Raw genomic sequence first — 20,651 nt, 5'->3', positions numbered from 1 at the left:
ACATTTTTGACAGATGACTTTGCGCTGATCAATTGGATGTTGTTTAAAAAAATGCCAGACTGCACTCTTTCTAGCATCGGATACCTTTTCAGGCATTGCAGACTGAGCTTTAACCGGATGGCCACGCTGTCCTCCAACAGGTTTTGGCTTTGCCACGCGTTTTGGGCAAGATACGGGCCCGGCAGATGGAACCTGTTGCGATGTTGATGCCTGCTGCTGCCCCTCCTCCTCCGCTTCAGAACTGCTGCCGCCTGCACCCTGTTCCCCCAATGGCTGCCAATCGGGGTCAAGAACTGGGTCATCTATTACCTCTTCTTGTAGCTCGTGTGCAACTTCGTCTGTGTCACCGTGTCGGTCGGTGGTATAGCGTTCGTGATGGGGCAACATAGTCTCATCAGGGTCTGATTCTTGATCATTACCCTGCGAGGGCAATGTTGTGGGCATAGTAGTCTGGCTGTGGCTGTGCATCAGTGCACTCCATGTCAGATTCAACTTGTAATGGGCATGGACTGTTAACTGCTTCACTTTCTAAGCCAGGGACGGTATGTGTAAAGAGCTCCATGGAGTAACCCGTTGTGTCGCCTGCTGCATTCTTCTCTGTTGTTGTTTTTGCTGAAGAGGACAAGGAAGTGACTTGTCCCTGACTGTGAACATCCACTAACGACGCGCTGCTTTGACATTTACCAGTTTCACGAGAGGAGGCAAAAGAGCTAGAGGCTGAGTCAGCAAGATAAGCCAAAACTTGCTCTTGCTGCTCCGGCTTTAAAAGCGGTTTTCCTACTCCCAGAAAAGGGAGCGTTCGAGGCCTTGTGTAGCCAGACGACGAACTTGGCTCCACAGCTCCAGACTTAGGTGCAATATTTTTTTTCCCACGACCAGCTGATGCTCCACCACTACCACTACCCTCATTACCAGCTGACAATGAACGCCCCCGGCCACGACCTCTTCCACCAGACTTCCTCATTGTTTTAAAAACGTAACCAAACTAACGGTATTTGTTGCTGTCACACAACTTACACGGTGAGCTATAACTTCAGTATGATTTAGCTACCCCTTTACAGGTGAGTGAGACCACAACGAAAATCAGGCACAATGTTACACACTCTGTTGTTGGTGGCAACAAATGAGAGAGATGCCACACACGCAGGACTGTCACTGAAGCACAAATGTAAATATTAATCTCCCACTGATTTGATTTTTTTTTTTTTTCAGGGAGACTTTAGGAAAAAAAAATAATAGAATAAAATGATTTTTTCAGGAAGAATTTAGAAACCAAATAAAATAAAATGATTTTTTAAGGGAGAATTTAGAAAACAAATAAAACAAAAAAAGGCTTTCTATGGCCCACTGAGTGAGAGATGACGCACACAGGAGTCAGGAGTGGCACACAAGCCCAGAGGCCAATATTTATCTCCCACTGATTGATGTAGTGATTTTTTCAGGTAGATTTTGGAACCCAAATCAAGCTAAAAAAATAATAGACTTTCTATGGCCCACAATTGGAGAGAGAGAGAGAGAGAGATGGCACACCCAGGAGTCAAGACTGGCACACAAGCAGAAAGGGCAATATTAATCTCCCACTGATTTGATTTTTTTTTTTTTCAGGCAGACTTTAGGAAAAAAAAATAATAGAATAAAATGATTTTTTCAGGAAGAATTTAGAAACCAAATAAAATAAAATGATTTTTTCAGGGAGAATTTAGAAAACAAATAAAAGAAAAAATAGGCTTTCTATGGCCCACGGAGTGAGAGATGACGCACACAGGAGTCAGGAGTGGCACACAAGCCCAGAGGCCAATATTGTTCTCCCAATGATTGATGTAGTGATTTTTTCAGGTAGATTTTGGAACCCAAATCAAGCTAAAAAAATAATAGGCTTTCTATGGCCCACAATTGGAGAGAGAGAGAGAGATGGCACACCCAGGAGTCAAGACTGGCACACAAGCAGAAAGGGCAATATTAATCTCCCACTGATTTGATTTTTTTTTTTTTTTTCCCAGGGAGACTTTAGAAAAAAAAAATAATTAAAAAAAAAAAGATTTTTTCAGGAAGAATTTAGAAACCAAATAAAACAAAAAGTAGGCTTTCTATGGCCCACTGAGTGAGAGATGACGCACACAGGAGTCAGGAGTGGCACACAAGCCCAGAGGCCAATATTTATCTCCCACTGATTGATTTATTGATTTTTTCAGGTAGAATTTAGAACCCAAATCAACCCAAAAAGTAAATAGGCTTTCTATGGCCCACTATTTGTGAGAGAGATGGCACGCTCAGGACTGGCACACAAGCCCAGAGGCCAATATTAATCTCCCACTTTTTATTTTTTTCAGGGAAAATTTATAAACCCAATAAAAAAAATAATAAATAGGCTTTCTATGGCCCACTATCTGAGAGAGAGAGATGGCACGCTTAGGACTGGCACACAAGCCCAAAGGCCAATATTAATCTCCCTTTTTTTTTTCAGGGAGAATTTATAAAACCAAAAAAAAAAAAAAAAATAGGCTTTCTATGGCCCACTATTTGTGAGAGAGATGGCACGCTCAGGACTGGCACACAAGCCCAGAGGCCAATATTAATCTCCCACTTTTTTTTTTTGTTCCAGGGAAAATTTATAAACCCAATAAAAAAAATAGTAAATAGGCTTTCTATGGCCCACTATCTGAGAGAGAGAGATGGCACGCTTAGGACTGGCACACAAGCCCAAAGGCCAATATTAATCTCCCTTTTTTTTTTTCAGGGAGAATTTATAAAACAAAAAAAAAATAAATAAATAGGCTTTCTATGGCCCACTATTTGTGAGAGAGATGGCACGCTCAGGACTGGCACACAAGCCCAGAGGCCAATATTAATCTCCCACTTTTTTTTTTTTTGTTCCAGGGAAAATTTATAAACCCAATAAAAAAAATAATAAATAGGCTTTCTATGGCCCACTATCTGAGAGAGAGAGATGGCACGCTTAGGACTGGCACACAAGCCCAAAGGCCAATATTAATCTCCCACTGATTGATTTGTTGATTTTTTTAGGTAGAATTTAGAACCCAAATAAAGCAAAAAAAAAAAAATAGGCTTTCTATGGCCCACTGAGTGAGTGATGATGCACACAGGAGTCAGGAGTGGCACACAAGCCCTGAGGCCAATATTTTTCTCCCACTGATTGATGTAGTGATTTTTTCAGGTAGATTTTATAACCCAAATCAAGCAAAAAAATAAATAGGCTTTCTATGGCCCACTGAGTGAGAGATGGCACACACAGGGATGGCACTCTAGCAGAAATGTCAATCTTAATCTTCCACACAAAAAAAAAAAAAAAAAAAAAACAGGGAGTGTCCAACAATTACTATCTCCCTGCAGTAATCTCAGCCAGGTATGGCAGGCAGCAATAAGGAGTGGACTGATGCACAAATTAAATAAAAAGTGTGGACAAACAAAAAAGATAGCTGTGCAGAAAGGAAGGAACAAGAGGATTTGTGCTTTGAAAAAAGCAGTTGGTTTGCACAGCGGCGTACACACAGCAATGCAGCTATCAGGGAGCCTTCTAGGGCAGCCCAATGAGCTACAGCGCTGAGGGGAAATAAAAAAAAAAATGTAGCTTCCACTGTCCCTGCACACCGAAGGTGGTGTTGGGCAGTGGAAATCGCTACAGCACAAGCGGTTTGGTGGTTAATGGACCCTGCCTAACGCTATCCCTGCTTCTGACGAAGCGGCAGCAACCTCTCCCTAAGCTCAGATCAGCAGCAGTAACATGGCGGTCGGCGGGAACGCCCCTTTATAGCCCCTGTGACGCCGCAGACAGCAAGCCAATCACTGCAATGCCCTTCTCTAAGATGGTGGGGACCAGGACCTATGTCATCACGCTGCCCACACTCTGCGTTTACCTTCATTGGCTGAGAAATGGCGCTTTTCGCGTCATTGAAACGCGACTTTGGCGCGAAAGTCGCGTACCGAATGGCCGACCCCGCACAGGGGTCGGATCGGGTTTCATGAAACCCGACTTTGCTAAAAGTCGGCGACTTTTGAAAATGAACGACCCGTTTCGCTCAACCCTAGTCACTACTCCATGCTGATTCTCCTGGGTCTCTCTGCTTCATTTGACACTGGATCACAAGCTCCTCCTCACTATGCTCCGCTCTATCGGCCTCAAGGACATTGTTCTCTCCTGGTTCTCCTCCTATCTCTCTGACTGCTCATTAACTGTATCTTTTTCCGGCTCTTAGGCCATGTGCACACGTACAGTATTTTTCGCGTTTTTATTGCGTTTTTTCGCTATAAAAACGTGATAAAAACGCGAAAAAAACGCTTACATATGCCTCCTATTATTTACAATGTATTCCGCATTTCTTGTGCAAATGTTGCCTTTTTTTTCCGCGAAAAAATCGCATCGCGGAAAAAAAAGCAACATGTTCATTAAATTTGCGGAATTGCGGTGACTCCGCACACCTAGGAATGCATTGATCTGCTTACTTTCCGCATGGGGCTGTGCACACCATGCGGGAAGTAAGCAGATTATGTGCGGTTGGTACCCAGGGTGGAGGAGAGGAGACTCTCCTCCACGGACTGGGCACCATATAATTGGTTAAAAAAAGAACTAAAATAAAAAACAGTGATATACTCACCTTCGATGTCTTCCCGCCTCTCAGCGGTGCACGCTGCCGCTTCTGTTCCTATAGATGCTCTGTGTGAAGGACCTGCGATGACGTCGCCGTCTTGTGATTGGTCGCGCGACCGCTCATGTGACCGCTCACGTGACTGCGACGTCATGGAAGGTCCTGCACACACACACCATCTATAGGAACGGACGCCGCTGAGGAGATCGGCTGTCTGCGGGTGAGTATAACCATTTTTTTTATTTTATTTTATTATTTTTAAACATTCTATCCTTTACTATAGATGCTGCATAGGCAGCATCTATAGTAAAAAGTTGGTCACACTTGTCAAACACTATGTTTGACAAGTGTAACCAACCTGTCAGTCATTTTTCCAAGTGATGCTACAGATCGCTTAGAAAACTTTAGCATTCTGCAAGCTAATTACGCTTGCAAAATGCTAAGAAAACCGGGAAAAAATGCAAAAAGAAAAAATGCGGATTTCTTGCAGAAAATTTCCAGTTTTCTTCAGGAAATTTCTGCAAGAAATCCTGACGTGTGCACATACCCTTACTCCTCTGTCCGTCCCCTTACTATCGGGGTTCCTCAGGGATCAATCCTAGGTCCCCTCCTCTTCTCTCTATACACTGCCCCTATTGGACAAACAATTAGAAAATTTGGATTCCAGTACCATCTCTATGCTGACGACACTTTTTCAGCTGAACTCACCCCCACCCTTATACAAAATACTAAGGATTGTTTGTCCCCTCTTTCTAACATAATGTCTTCCCTCTATCTGAGACTGAATGTCTCCAAAACTAAAATTCTTGTGTTTCCTCCTATTACTAATCTCACTCTACCTGAAATTACTTTTGGTGGGTTCAACCATAACTCCCAGCAGCATGCCTGCTGTCTTGGGGTCATATTTGACAGACAACTTTCCTTTACTCCCTATATGCGATCACTCACTCGTAGGGTTGAGCGACTTTTGTTTTTATAGGGTCGGGTCGGGTTTCACGAAACCCGACTTTCTCAAAAGTCGGGTCGAGTGAAATCGGCCGATCTTATTAAAAAGTCGGGGTCGGCCGAAACACGAAACCCAATGCAGTGCAATGGGATACTAATGGTTCCCAGGGTCTGAAGGAGAGGAAACTCTCCTTCAGGCCCTGGGATCCATATTTATGTGTAAAATAAAGAATAAAAATAAAAAATAGGGATATACTTACCCTCGGACGCGCCCTGGTACTAACCGGCAGCCTTCCTTCCTAAGAATGAGCGCGTGAAGGACCTTCGATGACGTCGCGGCTTGTGATTGGTCGCGTGACCGCTCATGTGACCGCTCACGCGACCAATCACAAGCCGCGACGTCATCGAAGGTCCTTCACGCGCTCATTCTTAGGAATGGAAGCTGCCGGTTACAGCGGTTTGTACCAGGGCGCGTCCGAGGGTGAGTATATCCCTATTTTTTATTTTTATTCTTTATTTTACACATAAATATGGATTCCGATACCGCAAATATCGGCCGATATCCGATATTTGCGGTATCGGAATGAAACGGGACTTTTGCGCGAAGATCGCCGACCTCATGGCCGACCCCACACAGGGATCGGGTCGGGTTTCATGAAACCCAACTTTGCCAAAGGTCGGCGACTTCTGAAAATGGCCGACCCGTTTTGCTCAACCCTACTCACTCGCTCCTGTCACCTGCATCTTAAAAACATCTACAGAATCCAACTTTTTCTCACCTTTGAAACTGCTGAAACTCTTACTGTTGCTCTTATTCATTCTCGTCTGGACTACTGCAACTCTCTTCTGATCGGTCTCTCTCTTACTAAACTTTCTCCTCTCCAATCTGTCCCGAAAGAGGCAGCCATGGTCTTATTGCTGTCCAGACACTTCACTGATTCCTCCACCTTGTGCCAGTCATTACACTGGTTGCCCATTCACTACAGAATACAATCATCTCTCTCACCAAAAAGCTCTCCACAGTTCTTCACAACCCTATATCTCCTTGCTCATCTCTGTCTCTCCCTTCATGTTCCCTCCTTTCTGAAACTGACCCAAGCCTAACATCCTTCATATTTCAAACCTCGCACCTCCGTCTCTAAGACGTCTTCTGTGCTGCGCCAGCTCTATGTAATGCACTACCCTAGACGTTCCGACTGTTACCTAGCTCCCATGTTTTGAAGCATGCTTTGAAAAAACATCTCTTTAACCCCTTAATCCCATATGACGTACTATCCCGTACAGGTGACCTGGGACTTAATTCCCAGTGACGGGATAGTACGTCATATGCGATCGGCCGCGCTCACGGGGGGAGCGCGGCCGGTCGCGGCCGGGTGTCAGCTGCCTATCGCAGCTGACATCCGGCACTATGTGCCAGGAGCGGTCACGGACCGCTCCCGGCACATTAACCCCCGGCACACCGCGATCAAAGATGATCGCGGTGTGCCGGCGGTGCAGGGAAGCATCGCGCAGGGAGGGGGCTCCCTGCGGGCTTCCCTGAGACGATCGGTACACGGTGATGTACTCACCGTGTACCGAGCGTCTTCTCCCTGCAGTCCCCGGATCCAAAATGGCCGCCGGGCTGCATCCGGGTCCTGCAGGGAGCACTTCCGGGTCAGGATCAGGCTGCAGCTGCAGCTCTAATCCTGCCCGGCTGTATGTCAGATCACCGATCTGATAGAGTGCTGTGCACACTGTCAGATCGGTGATCTGTGATGTTTTCCCCTGGGACAAAGTGAAAAAGTAAAAAAAAAAATTTCCACATGTGTAAAAAAAAATAAAAATAAAAAATTCCTAAATAAAGAAGAAAAAAAAAAAATTATTCCCATAAATACATTTCTTTATCTAAAAAAAAAACAAAAAAACAATAAAAGTACACATATTTAGTATCGCCGCGTCCGTAACGACCCGACCTATAAAACTGGCCCACTAGTTAACCCCTTCAGTGAACACCGTAAGAAAAAAAAAAAAAAACGAGCCAAAAAACAACGCTTTATTATCATAACGCTGAACAAAAAGTGGAATAACACGCGATCAAAAAGACGGATATAAATAACCATGGTACCTCTGAAAACGTCATCTTGTCCCGTAAAAAACGAGCCGCCATATAGCATCATAACCAAAAAAATAAAAAAGTTATAGTCCTCAGAATAAAGCGATGCCAAAATAATTATTTTTTCTATAAAATAGCTTTTGTCGTATAAAAGCGCCAAAACATAAAAAAAATGATATAAATGAGGTATCGCTGTAATCGTACTGACCCGAAGAATAAAACTGCTTCATCAATTTTACCAAACGTGGAACGGTATAAACGCCTCCCCCAAAAGAAATTCATGAATAGCTGGTTTTTGGTCATTCTGCCTCACAAAAAATCGGAATAAAAAGCGATCAAAAACTGTCACGTGTCTGAAAATGTAACCGATAAAAACGTCAACTCGTCCCGCAAAAAACAAGACCTCACATGACTCTGTGGACCAAAATATGGAAAAATTATAGGTCTCAAAATGTGGAGACGCAAAAACTTTTTTGCTATAAAAAGCGTCTTTTAGTGTGTGACGGCTGCCAATCATAAAAATCCGATATAAAAAACGCTATAAAAGTAAATCAAACCCCCCTTCATCACCCCCTTAGTTAGGCTAGGTTCACATTGCGTTAATAGGTTAACGCTAACGGACAGCGTTGCACGGCGAAAATGTCACAATTAACGCCGTGCAACGGGTCCGTTAGCACACCCATTGACAGCAATGTGATTTTCGGGTGTAGCGCATCGCTAGAGCGTGCCATTTTCGGCTCGCGCTAGCAAGGTGCCGTTCTTTTGTGGCGCGCCTCGGACGCTGCTTGCAGCGTCCGCGGCGCGCCCGAGGTCCGATCCCCGATCTTCCAGAGCGGGGACGTTAACGCGACCACTAAACACGACACCTAACAAGACATTGTGTTAGCGCAATCCGCTAGCGCTAAACGGATTTCCCTAACGCAATGTGAACCTAGCCTTAGGGAAAAATAATAAAATTTAAAAAAATGTATTTATTTCCATTTTCCCATTAGGGTTAGGGCTAGAGTTAGGGCTAGGGTTAGGGTTTGGATTACATTTACGGTTGGGATTAGGGTTGGGATTAGAATTAGGGGTGTGTCAGGGTTAGGTGTGTGGTTAGGGTTACAGTTGGGATTAGGGTTAGGGGTGTGTCTGGGTTAGAGGTGTGGTTAGGGTTACTGTTGGGATTAGGGTTAGGGGTGTGGTTGGGTAAGGGTTTCATTTATAATTGGGGGGTTTCCACTGTTTAGGCACATCAGGGGCTCTCCAAACGCGACATGGCGTCCGATCTCAATTCCAGCCAATTCTGCATTGAAAAAGTAAAACAGTGCTCCTTCACTTCCGAGCTCTCCCGTGCGCCCAAACAGGGGTTTACCCCAACATATGGGGTATCATCGTACTCGAGACAAATTGGACAACAACTTTTTGGGTCCAAGTTCTCTTGTTATCCTTGGGAAAATAAAAATTTGGGGGGCTAAAAATCATTTTTGTGGGAAAAAAAAGGATTTTTTATTTTCACGGCTCTGCGTTATAAACTGTAGTGAAACACTTAGGGGTTCAAAGTTCTCACAACACATCTAGATAAGTTCCTTGGGAGGTCTAGTTTCTAATATGAGGTCACTTGTGGGGGGTTTGTAATGTTTGGGTACATCAGGGGCTCTGCAAATGCAATGTGACTCCTGCAGACCAATCCATCTAAGTCTGCATTCCAAATGGCGCTCCTTCCCTTCCGAGCTCTGCCATGCGCCCAAACAGTGGTTCCCCCCCACATATGGGGTATCAGCGTACTCAGGACAAATTGGACAACAACTTTAGTTGTCCAATTTATTCTGTTACCCTTGTAAAAATACAAAGCTGGGGGCTAAAAAATCATTTTTGTGAAAAAAAAAAAGAATTTTTATTTTCACGGCTCTGCGTTATAAACTGTAGTGAAACACTTAGGGGTTCAAAGTTCTCACAACACATCTAGATAAGTTCCTTGGGAGGTCTAGTTTCTAATATGGGGTCACTTGTGGGGGGTTTGTACTGTTTGGGTACATCAGGGGCTCTGCAAATGTAACGTGACTCCTGCAGACCAATCCATCTAAGTCTGCATTCCAAATGGCGCTCCTTCCCTTCCGAGCTCTGCCATGCGCCCAAACAGTGGTTCCCCCCCACATATTGGGTATCAGCGTACTCAGTCAGGACAAATTGGACAACAACTTTTGGGGTCCAATTTATTCTGTTACCCTTGTGAAAATACAAAACTGGGGGCTAAAAAATAATTTTTGCGAAAATTTTTTTTTTATTTTAACGGCTCTGCGTTATAAACTGTAGTGAAACACTTGGAGGTTCAAAGCTCTTAAAACACATCTAGATAAGTTCCTTAGGGGGTCTAGTTTCCAAAATGGTGTCACTTGTGGGGGGTTTTAATGTTTAGGCACATCAGGGGCTCTCCAAGCCAACATGGCGTCCCATCTTAATTCCAGTCAATTTTGCATTGAAAAGTCAAATGGCGCTCCTTCCCTTCCGAGCTCTGCTATGCGCCCAAAAAGTGGTTTACCCCCACATGGGGTATCGTCGCACTCAGGACAAATTGCACAACAACTTTTGTGGTCTAATTTCTTCTCTTACCCTTGGGAAAATAAAAAATTGGTGGCGAAAATATCATTTTTGTGAAAAAATATGATTTTTTATTTTTACGGCTCTGCATTATAAACTTCTGTGAAGCACTTGTTGGGTCAAAGTGCTCACCACACCTCTAGATAAGTTCCTTAAGGGGTCTACTTTCCAAAATGGTGTCACTTGTGGGGATTTCAATGTTTAGGCACATCAGGGGCTCTCCAAACGCAATATGGCATCCCATCTCAATTCCAGTCAATTTTGCATTGAAAAGTAAAATGGCGCTCCTTCCCTTCCGAGCTCTGCCATACGCCCAAACAATGGTTTACACCCATATATGGGGTATCAGCGTACTCAGGACAAATTGGACAACAATTTTTGAGGTCCAATTTCTTCTCTTACTCTTGGGAAAATAAAAAATTGGGGGCGAAAAGATCATTTTTGTGAAAAAATATGATTTTTTATTTTTACGGCTCTGCATTATAAACTTTTGTGAAGCAATTGGTGGGTCAAAGTGGTCACCAGACATCTAGATAAGTTCCTTAGGGTGTCTACTTTCCAAAATGGTGTCATTTGTGGGGGGTTTCAATGTTTAGGCACATGAGGGGCTCTCCAAACGCAACATGGCGTCCCATCTCAATTCCTGTCAATTTTGCATTGAAAAGTCAAATGGCGCTCCTTTCCTTCCAAGCTCTGCCATGCGCCCAAACAGTGGTTTACCCCCACATATGGGGTATCAGCGTACTCAGTACAGATTGTACAACAACGTTTGGCATCCATTTTATCCTGTTACCCTTGGTAAAATAAAACAAATTGGAGCTGAAATAAATTTTGTGTGAAAAAAAGTTAAATATTCATTTTTATTTAAACATTCCAAAAATTCCTGTGAAACCCCTGAAGGGTTAATAAACTTCTTGAATGTGGTTTTGAGCACCTTGAGGGGTGCAGTTTTTAGAATGGTGTCACACTTGGGTATTTTCTATCATATAGACCCCTCAAAATGACTTCAAATGAGATGTGGTCCCTAAAAAAAAATGCTGTTGTAAAAATGAGAAATTGCTGGTCAACTTTTAACCCTTATAACTCCCTAACAAAAAAAAATTTTGGTTCCAAAATTGTGCTGATGTAAAGTAGACATGTGGGAAATGTTACTTATTAAGTATTTTGCGTGACATATCTCTGTGATTTAAGGGCATAAAAATTTAAAGTTGGAAAATTGCGAAATTTTCTAAATTTTCGCCAAATTTCTGTTTTTTTCACAAATAAACGCAAGTTATATCGAATAAATGTTACAACTAAAATGAAGTACAATATGTCACGAGAAAACAATGTCAGAATCGCCAAGATCCGTTGAAGCGTTCCAGAGTTATAACCTCATAAAGGGAAAGTGGTCAGAATTGTAAAAATTGGCCCGGTCATTAACGTGCAAACCACCCTCGGGGCTTAAGGGGTTAAACAAGCCTATCACCTCCCCTGACAACCCTAACTCTCCCCTGTTCCCTCCTTCTAAATATTATTCAGAATCTGCTCCCTCCTGTTCACCTATCTCCACACCCTCCATGCACGCGATAATTGCACTTAAACACACGGGCTGATGACCGGATCATGCAGCTTTATATGAAAACCCCTATTTACTATAATTGCCAGACCTGAAATAACAAGCACTTTTCACCTATTGTGTCCCCCCATTTCTTGTAGATTGTAAGCTTGCGAGCAGGGACCTCACCCCTAATGTCACTGTTTACACTCTCCTACCTTGTATTGAATTTATTGTCTGTATTTGTCTCCGCTTAATTGTAAAGTGCTGCGGAATATGATGGCGCTATATAAATAAAAATTATAATTATTCTATATGAAGGACTATGGGGAGTGCAGAATAATATATGGAGGATTATAAGGGGAGCATTATACTATACGGAAGAACACATGGGGCCAATTATACTATATTGAAGGCAATTTGGGGCCATTATGTTTGGAGGGCTATGTGGGAGCCATTGTAATATTTTTAGGGCTATGTAGGATACATTATACTGTATACAAGCAATTACTGTATACAGTGTGAATTTTTGTGTGGGGTCCATCATACTGTGTGGAGGGCTGTGTGGGGGCCATTATATTGCATGGAAGGCTTGTGCAGGCCATTATACTGTAAGTAGGCCCATTATACTGCATGGGGGGCTGTGTGGAGGTCACAATTGGAGGCTCATACTGTGCCTTAAGGAGTTGAGGTAGGGTACAGTAGGATCACTATACTGTGCCTGTGGAGGCTAATGTAGAGGAATTCACCATGGGGCATCATACTGTGTTGGGGGGGGAGGGGCACTTTTCGTGGCATCATAACTTATGAGGCTAATGGGGGGGGGGGGGGGCAATTAGAACTTCTGCTATAGGGCCTGTGATTTCTATGTACGCCCTAGCCTGAAGGGTTAAAAAAAAATGTTCTGACAGTAGTCTGGAAGTTTTTGAGGGGAGCGGTTTTTAAAATGGTGTCATTTTTGGGCAGTTTCCAAAATATAGGGCCCTCGATGTCCATTTAAATCCGAATGGTCCCTAAAGACAGGTTTTGTAAACTTCTAGAAAAGATTAGAAACTTTTAACCCTTCTAATGTGATATAAATGTAGACAAACGTGAAATGTTACATCATTATTTGGGACAGTATGACTAACTGGTTTAAGGATACAAAAATACAAAATTTGAAAATTGCTACTTCTTCCAATTTTTTGCCCAAATTCTCATAGTTTCACAAATAAATGCAAAACATATCGACCTAAATTTATCACTAACATAAAGTACAATGTGTCATGAAAAAAAAAACAATCTCAGAATCACCGGGATCATTTGGAGCTTTCCAGAGTTATTACCTCATAAAGTGACACTAATGAGATTTTATCATTTTGGCCTGGCCCTGAAGATCAAAATTAGCTAGGTCACTAAGGGGTTAAGGAACGGATGGATTAAAAATAATAAATGGAGGAATTCTCACCTTCCAAAATGTAGTGGACCTAGCCCAGGACAATAGGAGGTGTTCCCTGTTCGGACGTCAGAGCACCGCTGCAGTCTGTAATTGGCTGCAGTGGTCTGATGACTAGAAGATGATGTCTCTTTAAGTGCTCTTCTGGTCGATTCCCATAAAGTGGTCTAGTCTGCTGCCATCTAGTGGTCAAAATACACGTAAACCTGCAGGTGACTGGTGTAGTTGCACGTGGTGTTGTGGTGGAGGATGAGGGGCGGGTCCCGGCCAGCCCCCTCCGCCATCCTGCCTCACTCCCTCAGAGCAGCACGGCCGCCCGGGCTGGTGACGTCACAGGATGCTAAAGCCGCGCCCCTCTAATACTGGCATGTGATTGGCTGCACAGATTCCACCTCTTAGTTACTATCCCACACTCGCGACCAATGAGATCAGTCGCTCGCTAGCCCCCCCTTCCTGCGCTTGGTTCAGTCATTGCAGGCTTTAAACATGGCGGCTCTGAGGACAGTGATCGGGACTGGAAGCCGGGCGACCAAGTGCATCGCCCGATGGGATCGGCACAGGCTGCGGGCACAGACGAGATCGGTGGCACATTTCACTTTCCAGCCCGACCCAGAGCCCACAGGATATGGTGAGGATTCCTCCTGTGTGTGACATTGTGTGTCATCTGCTACAGGGGCGATGTGTGACCCTAATGGCAGGCTGCTCACATCGGCCGATCGTGGAATGGAGCGATCAGGTCCTGGTGGCCAATGGGGGCTGGCTGCCCCTATAGACTCTACAGGGTTGGGTGACGTTCCTTCAGGCCGGGTTCACATGCTGCGTCTTTCTCAACTAAAATCTGCAGTTTCTGACTGAAATCTGTGCACTTTATTCCTGTATGCGGTTCTTTGTGCAAACTCGCCCAAAATGCAGCAACAAATATAAATACCAGGCCAGCGGTGTAATCTGCAGTTCTAGGATCCCCATTGAAATGAATGGGTAAAATATGCACAAAAAATGCAATAAAAAAACATTTCTGTCTGGATTCCATGCAAAAAATCAGCATGTGGATGTATGTTAGGGTGGTTTCACACTTGCGTTTTTGTCTGCAGCGTTTTTTGCTTTTTTCCCTATATTTAACATTGAAAACGCATGCGTTTTTTTGTGTACGCGTTTGGTCGCGTTTTCAATTGCATGCGTTTTTTTTACTGCATGCGTTCATTTTCAAAAATGCAACTTGTAGTATTTTTGAGAGGCGTTTTTTGGACACAAAACACATTGGAGTCAATGGGAACGCATGCGTTTTTTGTGCATGCGTTTGCATGCGTTAAAAACGCATGCGTTTTTTTTAACAAAAAACATAAAAACATACTGATAAACCACCCCACACCATAAAATTGATAAAGGGATCCTACTCCTAACCCTACCCCTAACCCTAATCCCTTTAAGGGTAGAGTTAGGGTTAGGGGTAGGGTTAGGGTTAGGGTTAGGATCCCTTTAGGGTTAGGGTTAGGATCCCTAACCCTAGCTCTTTCTGTTTGTAGTGGGTTTTTTACTTTATTTTGATGATTGGCAGCTGTCACACATTTATCTGCATGCGTTTAAAAAATGCAAACGCATGAAAAAACGCATGTAAACGCGTCAAAATGCCGTGTTTTTGTCACCACATGTAAAAACGCATGCGTCAAAAAAACGCAGCGTTTACATGCGTTTTTTCACCATCTGTTTTTTTTAAAAAAACGCATGCGTTTTGAAACGCAAGTGTGAAACCAGCCTTACTGTACTGTGACACACTGTGGATTTTACATGTGGAAAACGCCTAAAATCCGCAGCAAATACACAACCCACCCTTAAGAAATCGCAGATGAAAGCAGCACCCCAGTGTTGTTGGTTTTCCTGCAGGAGTGATGTCGGTGACTTACGTTCCCTGCCCTTAGTGTTCTATCTTCCAGCTGCCGTCTTTTCTGATATCGGCGCTGCTCCCCTCGTCTTCTGTTTGTGACCCGCCGGATCGTTCCAGTGTTTGCCGGGTGGGCAGGAAGTCACAGCTCAGTTTAAGGCTGGGCTAATAATGGGGGTGTCTGACAGATCTCTGTTGTGGCCATGCTCCTTGCTGGTACGGATATTGGCCATTGACTTCATCACTTTAAAACCGCACAAATACAAATGAATCAGTGCAGGAATTCCGTGCGGATTTTTCCAATGTGTGAACCCAGCCTAAGGGGTTTTCCAGGAATATATCGAAAGGGTTAAAACACGAGCGCGGCAGAATAGTGCAGAGCGAGAGTGCGGCTGCCGGAGGCCGTGTCCGTATGTCCAGTAGTGATCAGCTAGATGGATCCCGCAGCCGTCCGTTGTCAAAAACATTGTGCAGACACATCCTCTTAGTCCATTTTTCAATAACTGATCTTTGCTGGAACCGTTTTTTTTTTGTAACATTGAAGTCTGTGAAAAGCGGATCCGTTAATTAGCTCACTGGATCTAGTTAATTGTAACAGATCCGTTTTTTTACTTACTGCACCACGTTATTGTGTGGTTCATTTCCTGGAGGGTACATGTGCCTCAACAATGGCGAAGACTGAAGAAAAAAGGGATTTAGATGCAACTTGACTACCAAAGCACGTAATAAGGCTCTTTATAAGAGCATAAGTGTGAAAGAGTGGAGAATGGGAAATCTCTCGCCCCAAGTGACGCTGAAATGCGCATATAACCCGGGCTGCGGACTCAGAAAAATGGAGACGTTAGGTTCTCCATCTTCTCATCACCTGTACTACGATTTTCTCTCGCATGACAATATCAACCTCTTGTGATCATGGCCTAAAATACTTTGCTGTAGACACATACAGATTAGTTTTGTACCTTGCACGAGGACCATTATGGCATGCTCAGTTGGATGCCAATCTTTCCTCCGGGAATCGCACATGTAGCAGGTGGGCCAGAACCTGGAGTGCACCCCCCTCTCCCTTCCTGATTTCCTATTCTTTTGCATGTTTGTCACACTTTAATGTTTCAGATCCCCAAACAAATGTAAATATTAGACAAAGATAACACAAGAAAACAGTGCAGTTTATAAATAAAGGTCTTTATTATTAAGGGGAAAAGAAATCCAAACCTACAGGGCCCTGTGCGAAAAAGTGCTTGCTTCCGCAACCTAATAACTGGTTGGGCCAACCTTAGCAGCAACAACTGCAATCAAGAGTTTGCGATAACCGGCAGCGAGTCTTTTACAACGATCTGGAGGAATTTTGGACCACTCATCTCTGCGGAATTGTTGTAATTCAGCTACATCTGAGGGTTTTCGAGCACGGGCAGCCTTTTTAAGGTCATGCCACAGCATCTCAATCGAATTAAAGGGGTTGACCAATACTAGGACAACCCCTTATTGATCAAAATGTTTGGCCCCTATAAAATAATAAAGCTTATACTTAACCTCCTGCGCCGTTCCCACGGTGTCGGCAGTCGCTCTCCCCGAAAGGTTTCATGCTGTGTTGTGACACTTGACGCTGGCGTCCATTCAGCGCTGGCGTCACTGTTCCCACCTTCAGACAAATCGAACTTGAAGAGGAAGTCCGGGCTGCAGCTGATCCTGGACTTTTTCTTCATGTTCGATTTGTCCGGCGCCAGCGCTGATTGGGCGCTTGACATTATATGTCCCAACACCACACGAGAGCCTCGGGGAGAGCAACTGCCGACAGCGGGGGAACGGTGCCAGCACAGGAGGGAAGTATAAGCTTTATTATGGAGGTCAAGCGAGGGGTATGACAAGAAGTTGTCCAAGTAGTGAACAACTTCATTAAGGTCAGGTCTTTGACTAGTTCACTCCAAATTATGTTTTTTTAAGCCATTCAGAGGTGGACTTGCTGGTATGTTTTAGATCAGTGTCCTGCTGCATAACCCCTATTTTGCTGTTGGTATGTTGTTCCTTTTTTGAAATGTTGTGTTACTTCTACACCAGATGTACTAGGACACACACTTTCCAAAAAGTTCAACTTTTGTCTCATCAGTCCACAGAGTATTCTCCCAAAGATCTTTGGGATTATCAAGATATTTTCTGGCAAAACTGAGACGAGGTTTTATGTTCTTATTGCTCAGCAGTGGTTTTCGTCTTGGAACTCAGCCATGCAGGCCATTTTGTCCAGTGTCTTTCTTAGGCCGGGGTCACACTTGCGAGTGCAATGCGAGAAACTCGCATGAGTCTCTCGCATCAATACCCGGCACTGCCACCGGCACTTGGGACCGGAGCGTTCAGCTGCATAGAAATACATGCAGCCGCACTCTCTGGTCCCGATTACCGGCAGCAGTGCCGGGTATTGATGCGAGAGACTCATGCGAGCTTCTCGCATTGCACACGCAAGTGTGACCCTGGTCTTGTGGTGGAGTCATGAACACTGACCTTAACTGAGGCAGATGAGGCCTGTAGTTCTTTGGATGTTGTGGGGTCTTTCGTGACCTCTTGGATGAGTTGTCGCTGCGCACTTGGTGTAATTTTGGTCGGCCGGCCGCTCCTGGGAAGGTTCACCACCGCTCTGTTTTCGCCATTTGTGAATAATGGCTCTCACTGTGTATTTAGGATTACCTCCTAAGGAGCAATACACATATGCCACACAAAAGCGGAACCCGTTTTCCCCTGTGTAGTGCAGGATTATAGAAGAATGTCATGCTTACCCATTTCAGAGAATGCTGGAACTACAAATGGCCATCTATCATCAGGTTCATTAGCCGATTGAGGAGAAGGTGGAGCAATGTTTTTCATTTTTTGTTTGTTTTTTTTTGCATTTTAAAGCAATCCGGACACTGTAGATTTGTTGAGGTAATTTCTGCATTGTCCCACCTCACCTGAATGTGGTTTGCAACAATCCATATGTGTCTTGTGTAAATGACCCTATTCAGAAGTAGGAATGTAGTTTTTGGATTGCAGCAAATCTGCCGCTAGTGAACATTTCCCTTGTGTGTAGCAACCTAAAGCATGTGAGTTACCAGCTGCAAGGCATGAAGCAAGATTGACCAGCATCAGACTGTGACCTTCTGGAGCACAATTAGCCCATGTGATTAGATTTTCAAGGTTACATTTTTAGTATACAGCTACTGCAATTTCTATGTTGCTGTTAATGCAGAGTTCAAAGAAGAGGTGCTCCAAAATCGTAATTTCATGGAGAATACAAATATTCAGATAGCAGATAGTAAGGACCTCAACTGCTCGGTTCTTCTGTTCTTCAGAGGCAGCAGCTTTACTATGCTCTTGCTACAGTAATAAAAAATGTACACTCACTCGGCCAAACCAACCAGGCATGCACAGGTTCGGAAGGGTAAGGAGAGATGGCCATTGGCCAAAGGATCCGTTGTCGGACAGCTGTATAACCTACAGTAGCTTGCATCACTATTGGGTGGATTTCCACCTTAACTATCTGGACAATTTTGGAAGCTCAAATGGGCTGGTGTATTAAGGAAAAACCTACATTATAGTATTTTCTCCACTGCTGCCCTGTAAAAACGGCAGCATTAACTAGTACTAATGAATAGCTCCTCACTTATGCTGCCTGTAGGAGAAATCAAGGTGATCCACGACCTCCTCCATAGGCAAAGCTGCCATTTATTAGCGATTCCTTTCCCTCCTTTTGATAAAGGTGATTAAAATAAGACAAAGTTATTACTGGGACTCTCTACTGTTTAACATAATGTAGCCCTGTAGTTCAGCATTCTGTTCTGATGACTTCTTTACCGTAACAGTAATTGGAGCTAAACTTTCTTCTACAGAGCACAAAACCTATATAGAAATTAGAGGGTGTCCTCTCCTTGGACAATTTCTTAAATACTATAGGCCCACAAGTAAAAAAAAAAAAAAAAAAAACCCAACAAAACCTTATACACTGGTGCCTCTGCCGTGATGTTGGCGCCAGATCACCTGACACTGGCAGCCGCTGTCATGTGGCATTCCAGTCAGCGGCTGCTTATGGGCTACTTAGCTCACACTTCCTCTGGATCAAACCCATGCGTGAAGCAGTCCATCGGTGGCTATTGATTGGCAGCAGTGCTGACACGCTATAACACCCAAATGTCAATATTCCCAGAAAGGCATCAAAAGGTGTGTGTTGTGTTTTTCTTTTTTTTTTGTAGCACCAACATACTCTTCAGCACTTCAATTAAGCAGACATGTACAGACAATAAATACATTACAAAATGACACACAGTTTAACACTTACAGGAGGAGTGAGGGTGCTGCTCAAAAGTTTACTCTCTATAAGCGGGGACACAATAGGTAGAACGTGCTTGTCATGTATGGTCCAGCAAACATTATAATAAATAGGGTATTTCAAATAACATTGCGTCATCAGCGAGTATCTGTTTACCAAATGCTATTGGGTGCAAGGAGGAAGTGGACACAGATAAATAGGAGGGATCTGGTTCTGAGTAAAATTTAAAATGTGGGAACAGGTGAATTTAGGTGATAGGCTTGCCTAAAGAGATGTGTTTTTAAAGCTCGCTCAAAAACGTGGAGCTAGGTATTAGTTGGATCGTCCGGTGTAGTGCATTCCAAAGAACTGGTGCAGCATGAGAGAAGTCTTGGAGGCTGAATTGGGAGGTTCGGATTATGGAGGATGTTAGTTTTAGATCAGTTATGTAGCGGAGAGCATGGGTAGGGTGATAGACAGATTAGGGAGGAGATATAGGGTGGTGTTGAGGTGTGGAAAACGTTGTGAGTGAGAGGTATGAGTTTGTATAGTATTCTGTAGCAAATTGGCAACCAGTGCAATGACTGGCACAAGGTGGAGTTATCGGTGAAGTGGCTGGAGAAAAGCATGACCCTGGCTGTTGCAGTCAGGACGGTTTGGATAGCAGAAAGTTTGGTTAGAGGGAGACTGATCAGTAGAGAGTTGGTTACAGTAATCTAGATGAGGATGCATAAGAGCTACAGAAAGTTTTTGCATTTTCAAAGGTGAGAAAAGGTTGAATTTTGGAGATGCTTTTGAGATGCTGGTAACATGAAGAGTGAGTGCTTGGATATAGGGAATACAAGAAAGTTCTGTGTCAAATATGACCCCAAGACTGCATACCATGTGAACCTACTTCCTGCTTCTAGTAAAAGCTATGCAGGTGCCTCTAGTCAAACCCTGCAGAGTTGGGAATTTACCCCCTTTACGACCTATATAGGTACGTCATAGGTTGCCTCCCTCTCTTTGCTGAGGGCTCCAGCACTGAGCTTGCACCTTTTTCGGCACATGACAGCTGTTCTGATCAGCTGTCATATGCCTCTAACTGCTGTGGGTGGAATTGCGATCCATGTTAAATGCTGCTGTCAATTTAACTTGCGCAAGCCGGATGCGTGTCATTAGCTTCTCCCATAGGCGCTGCTGACACATGACCGCAGTTGCCAGTGGTTTGGCATGACAACCCAGTGTCTGCAGGAGAACCCTGTGATTGTCATTGCTGAACTGCGATGAGTGCCGCTCCGTGGCTGTCGCTCAGCTCATAGCAGATGAG

At 44.0% G+C, this 20,651-nt stretch overlaps 1 protein-coding gene across 1 annotated transcript in view; it reads left to right on the top strand.

Annotated features, from left to right (window-relative positions):
• The first annotated feature begins 13,635 nt into the window (after nt 1–13,635).
• Nucleotides 13,636–20,651, top strand: part of BCKDHB (branched chain keto acid dehydrogenase E1 subunit beta) — a 278,964-nt gene continuing 271,948 nt past the window's right edge. The window contains exon 1 of the mRNA XM_069726451.1: nt 13,636–13,821. Within this exon, the coding sequence (XP_069582552.1) occupies nt 13,680–13,821 (142 nt within the window). The 5' untranslated portion in view covers nt 13,636–13,679. The remainder of the gene's footprint in view (nt 13,822–20,651) is intronic.

The sequence above is a fragment of the Ranitomeya imitator genome, chromosome 5 (genome assembly GCF_032444005.1).
Source record: "Ranitomeya imitator isolate aRanImi1 chromosome 5, aRanImi1.pri, whole genome shotgun sequence".
In the NCBI taxonomy this organism is placed as follows: Eukaryota; Metazoa; Chordata; class Amphibia; order Anura; family Dendrobatidae; genus Ranitomeya; species Ranitomeya imitator.
This window is presented reverse-complemented; position numbering and strand designations above follow the sequence as displayed.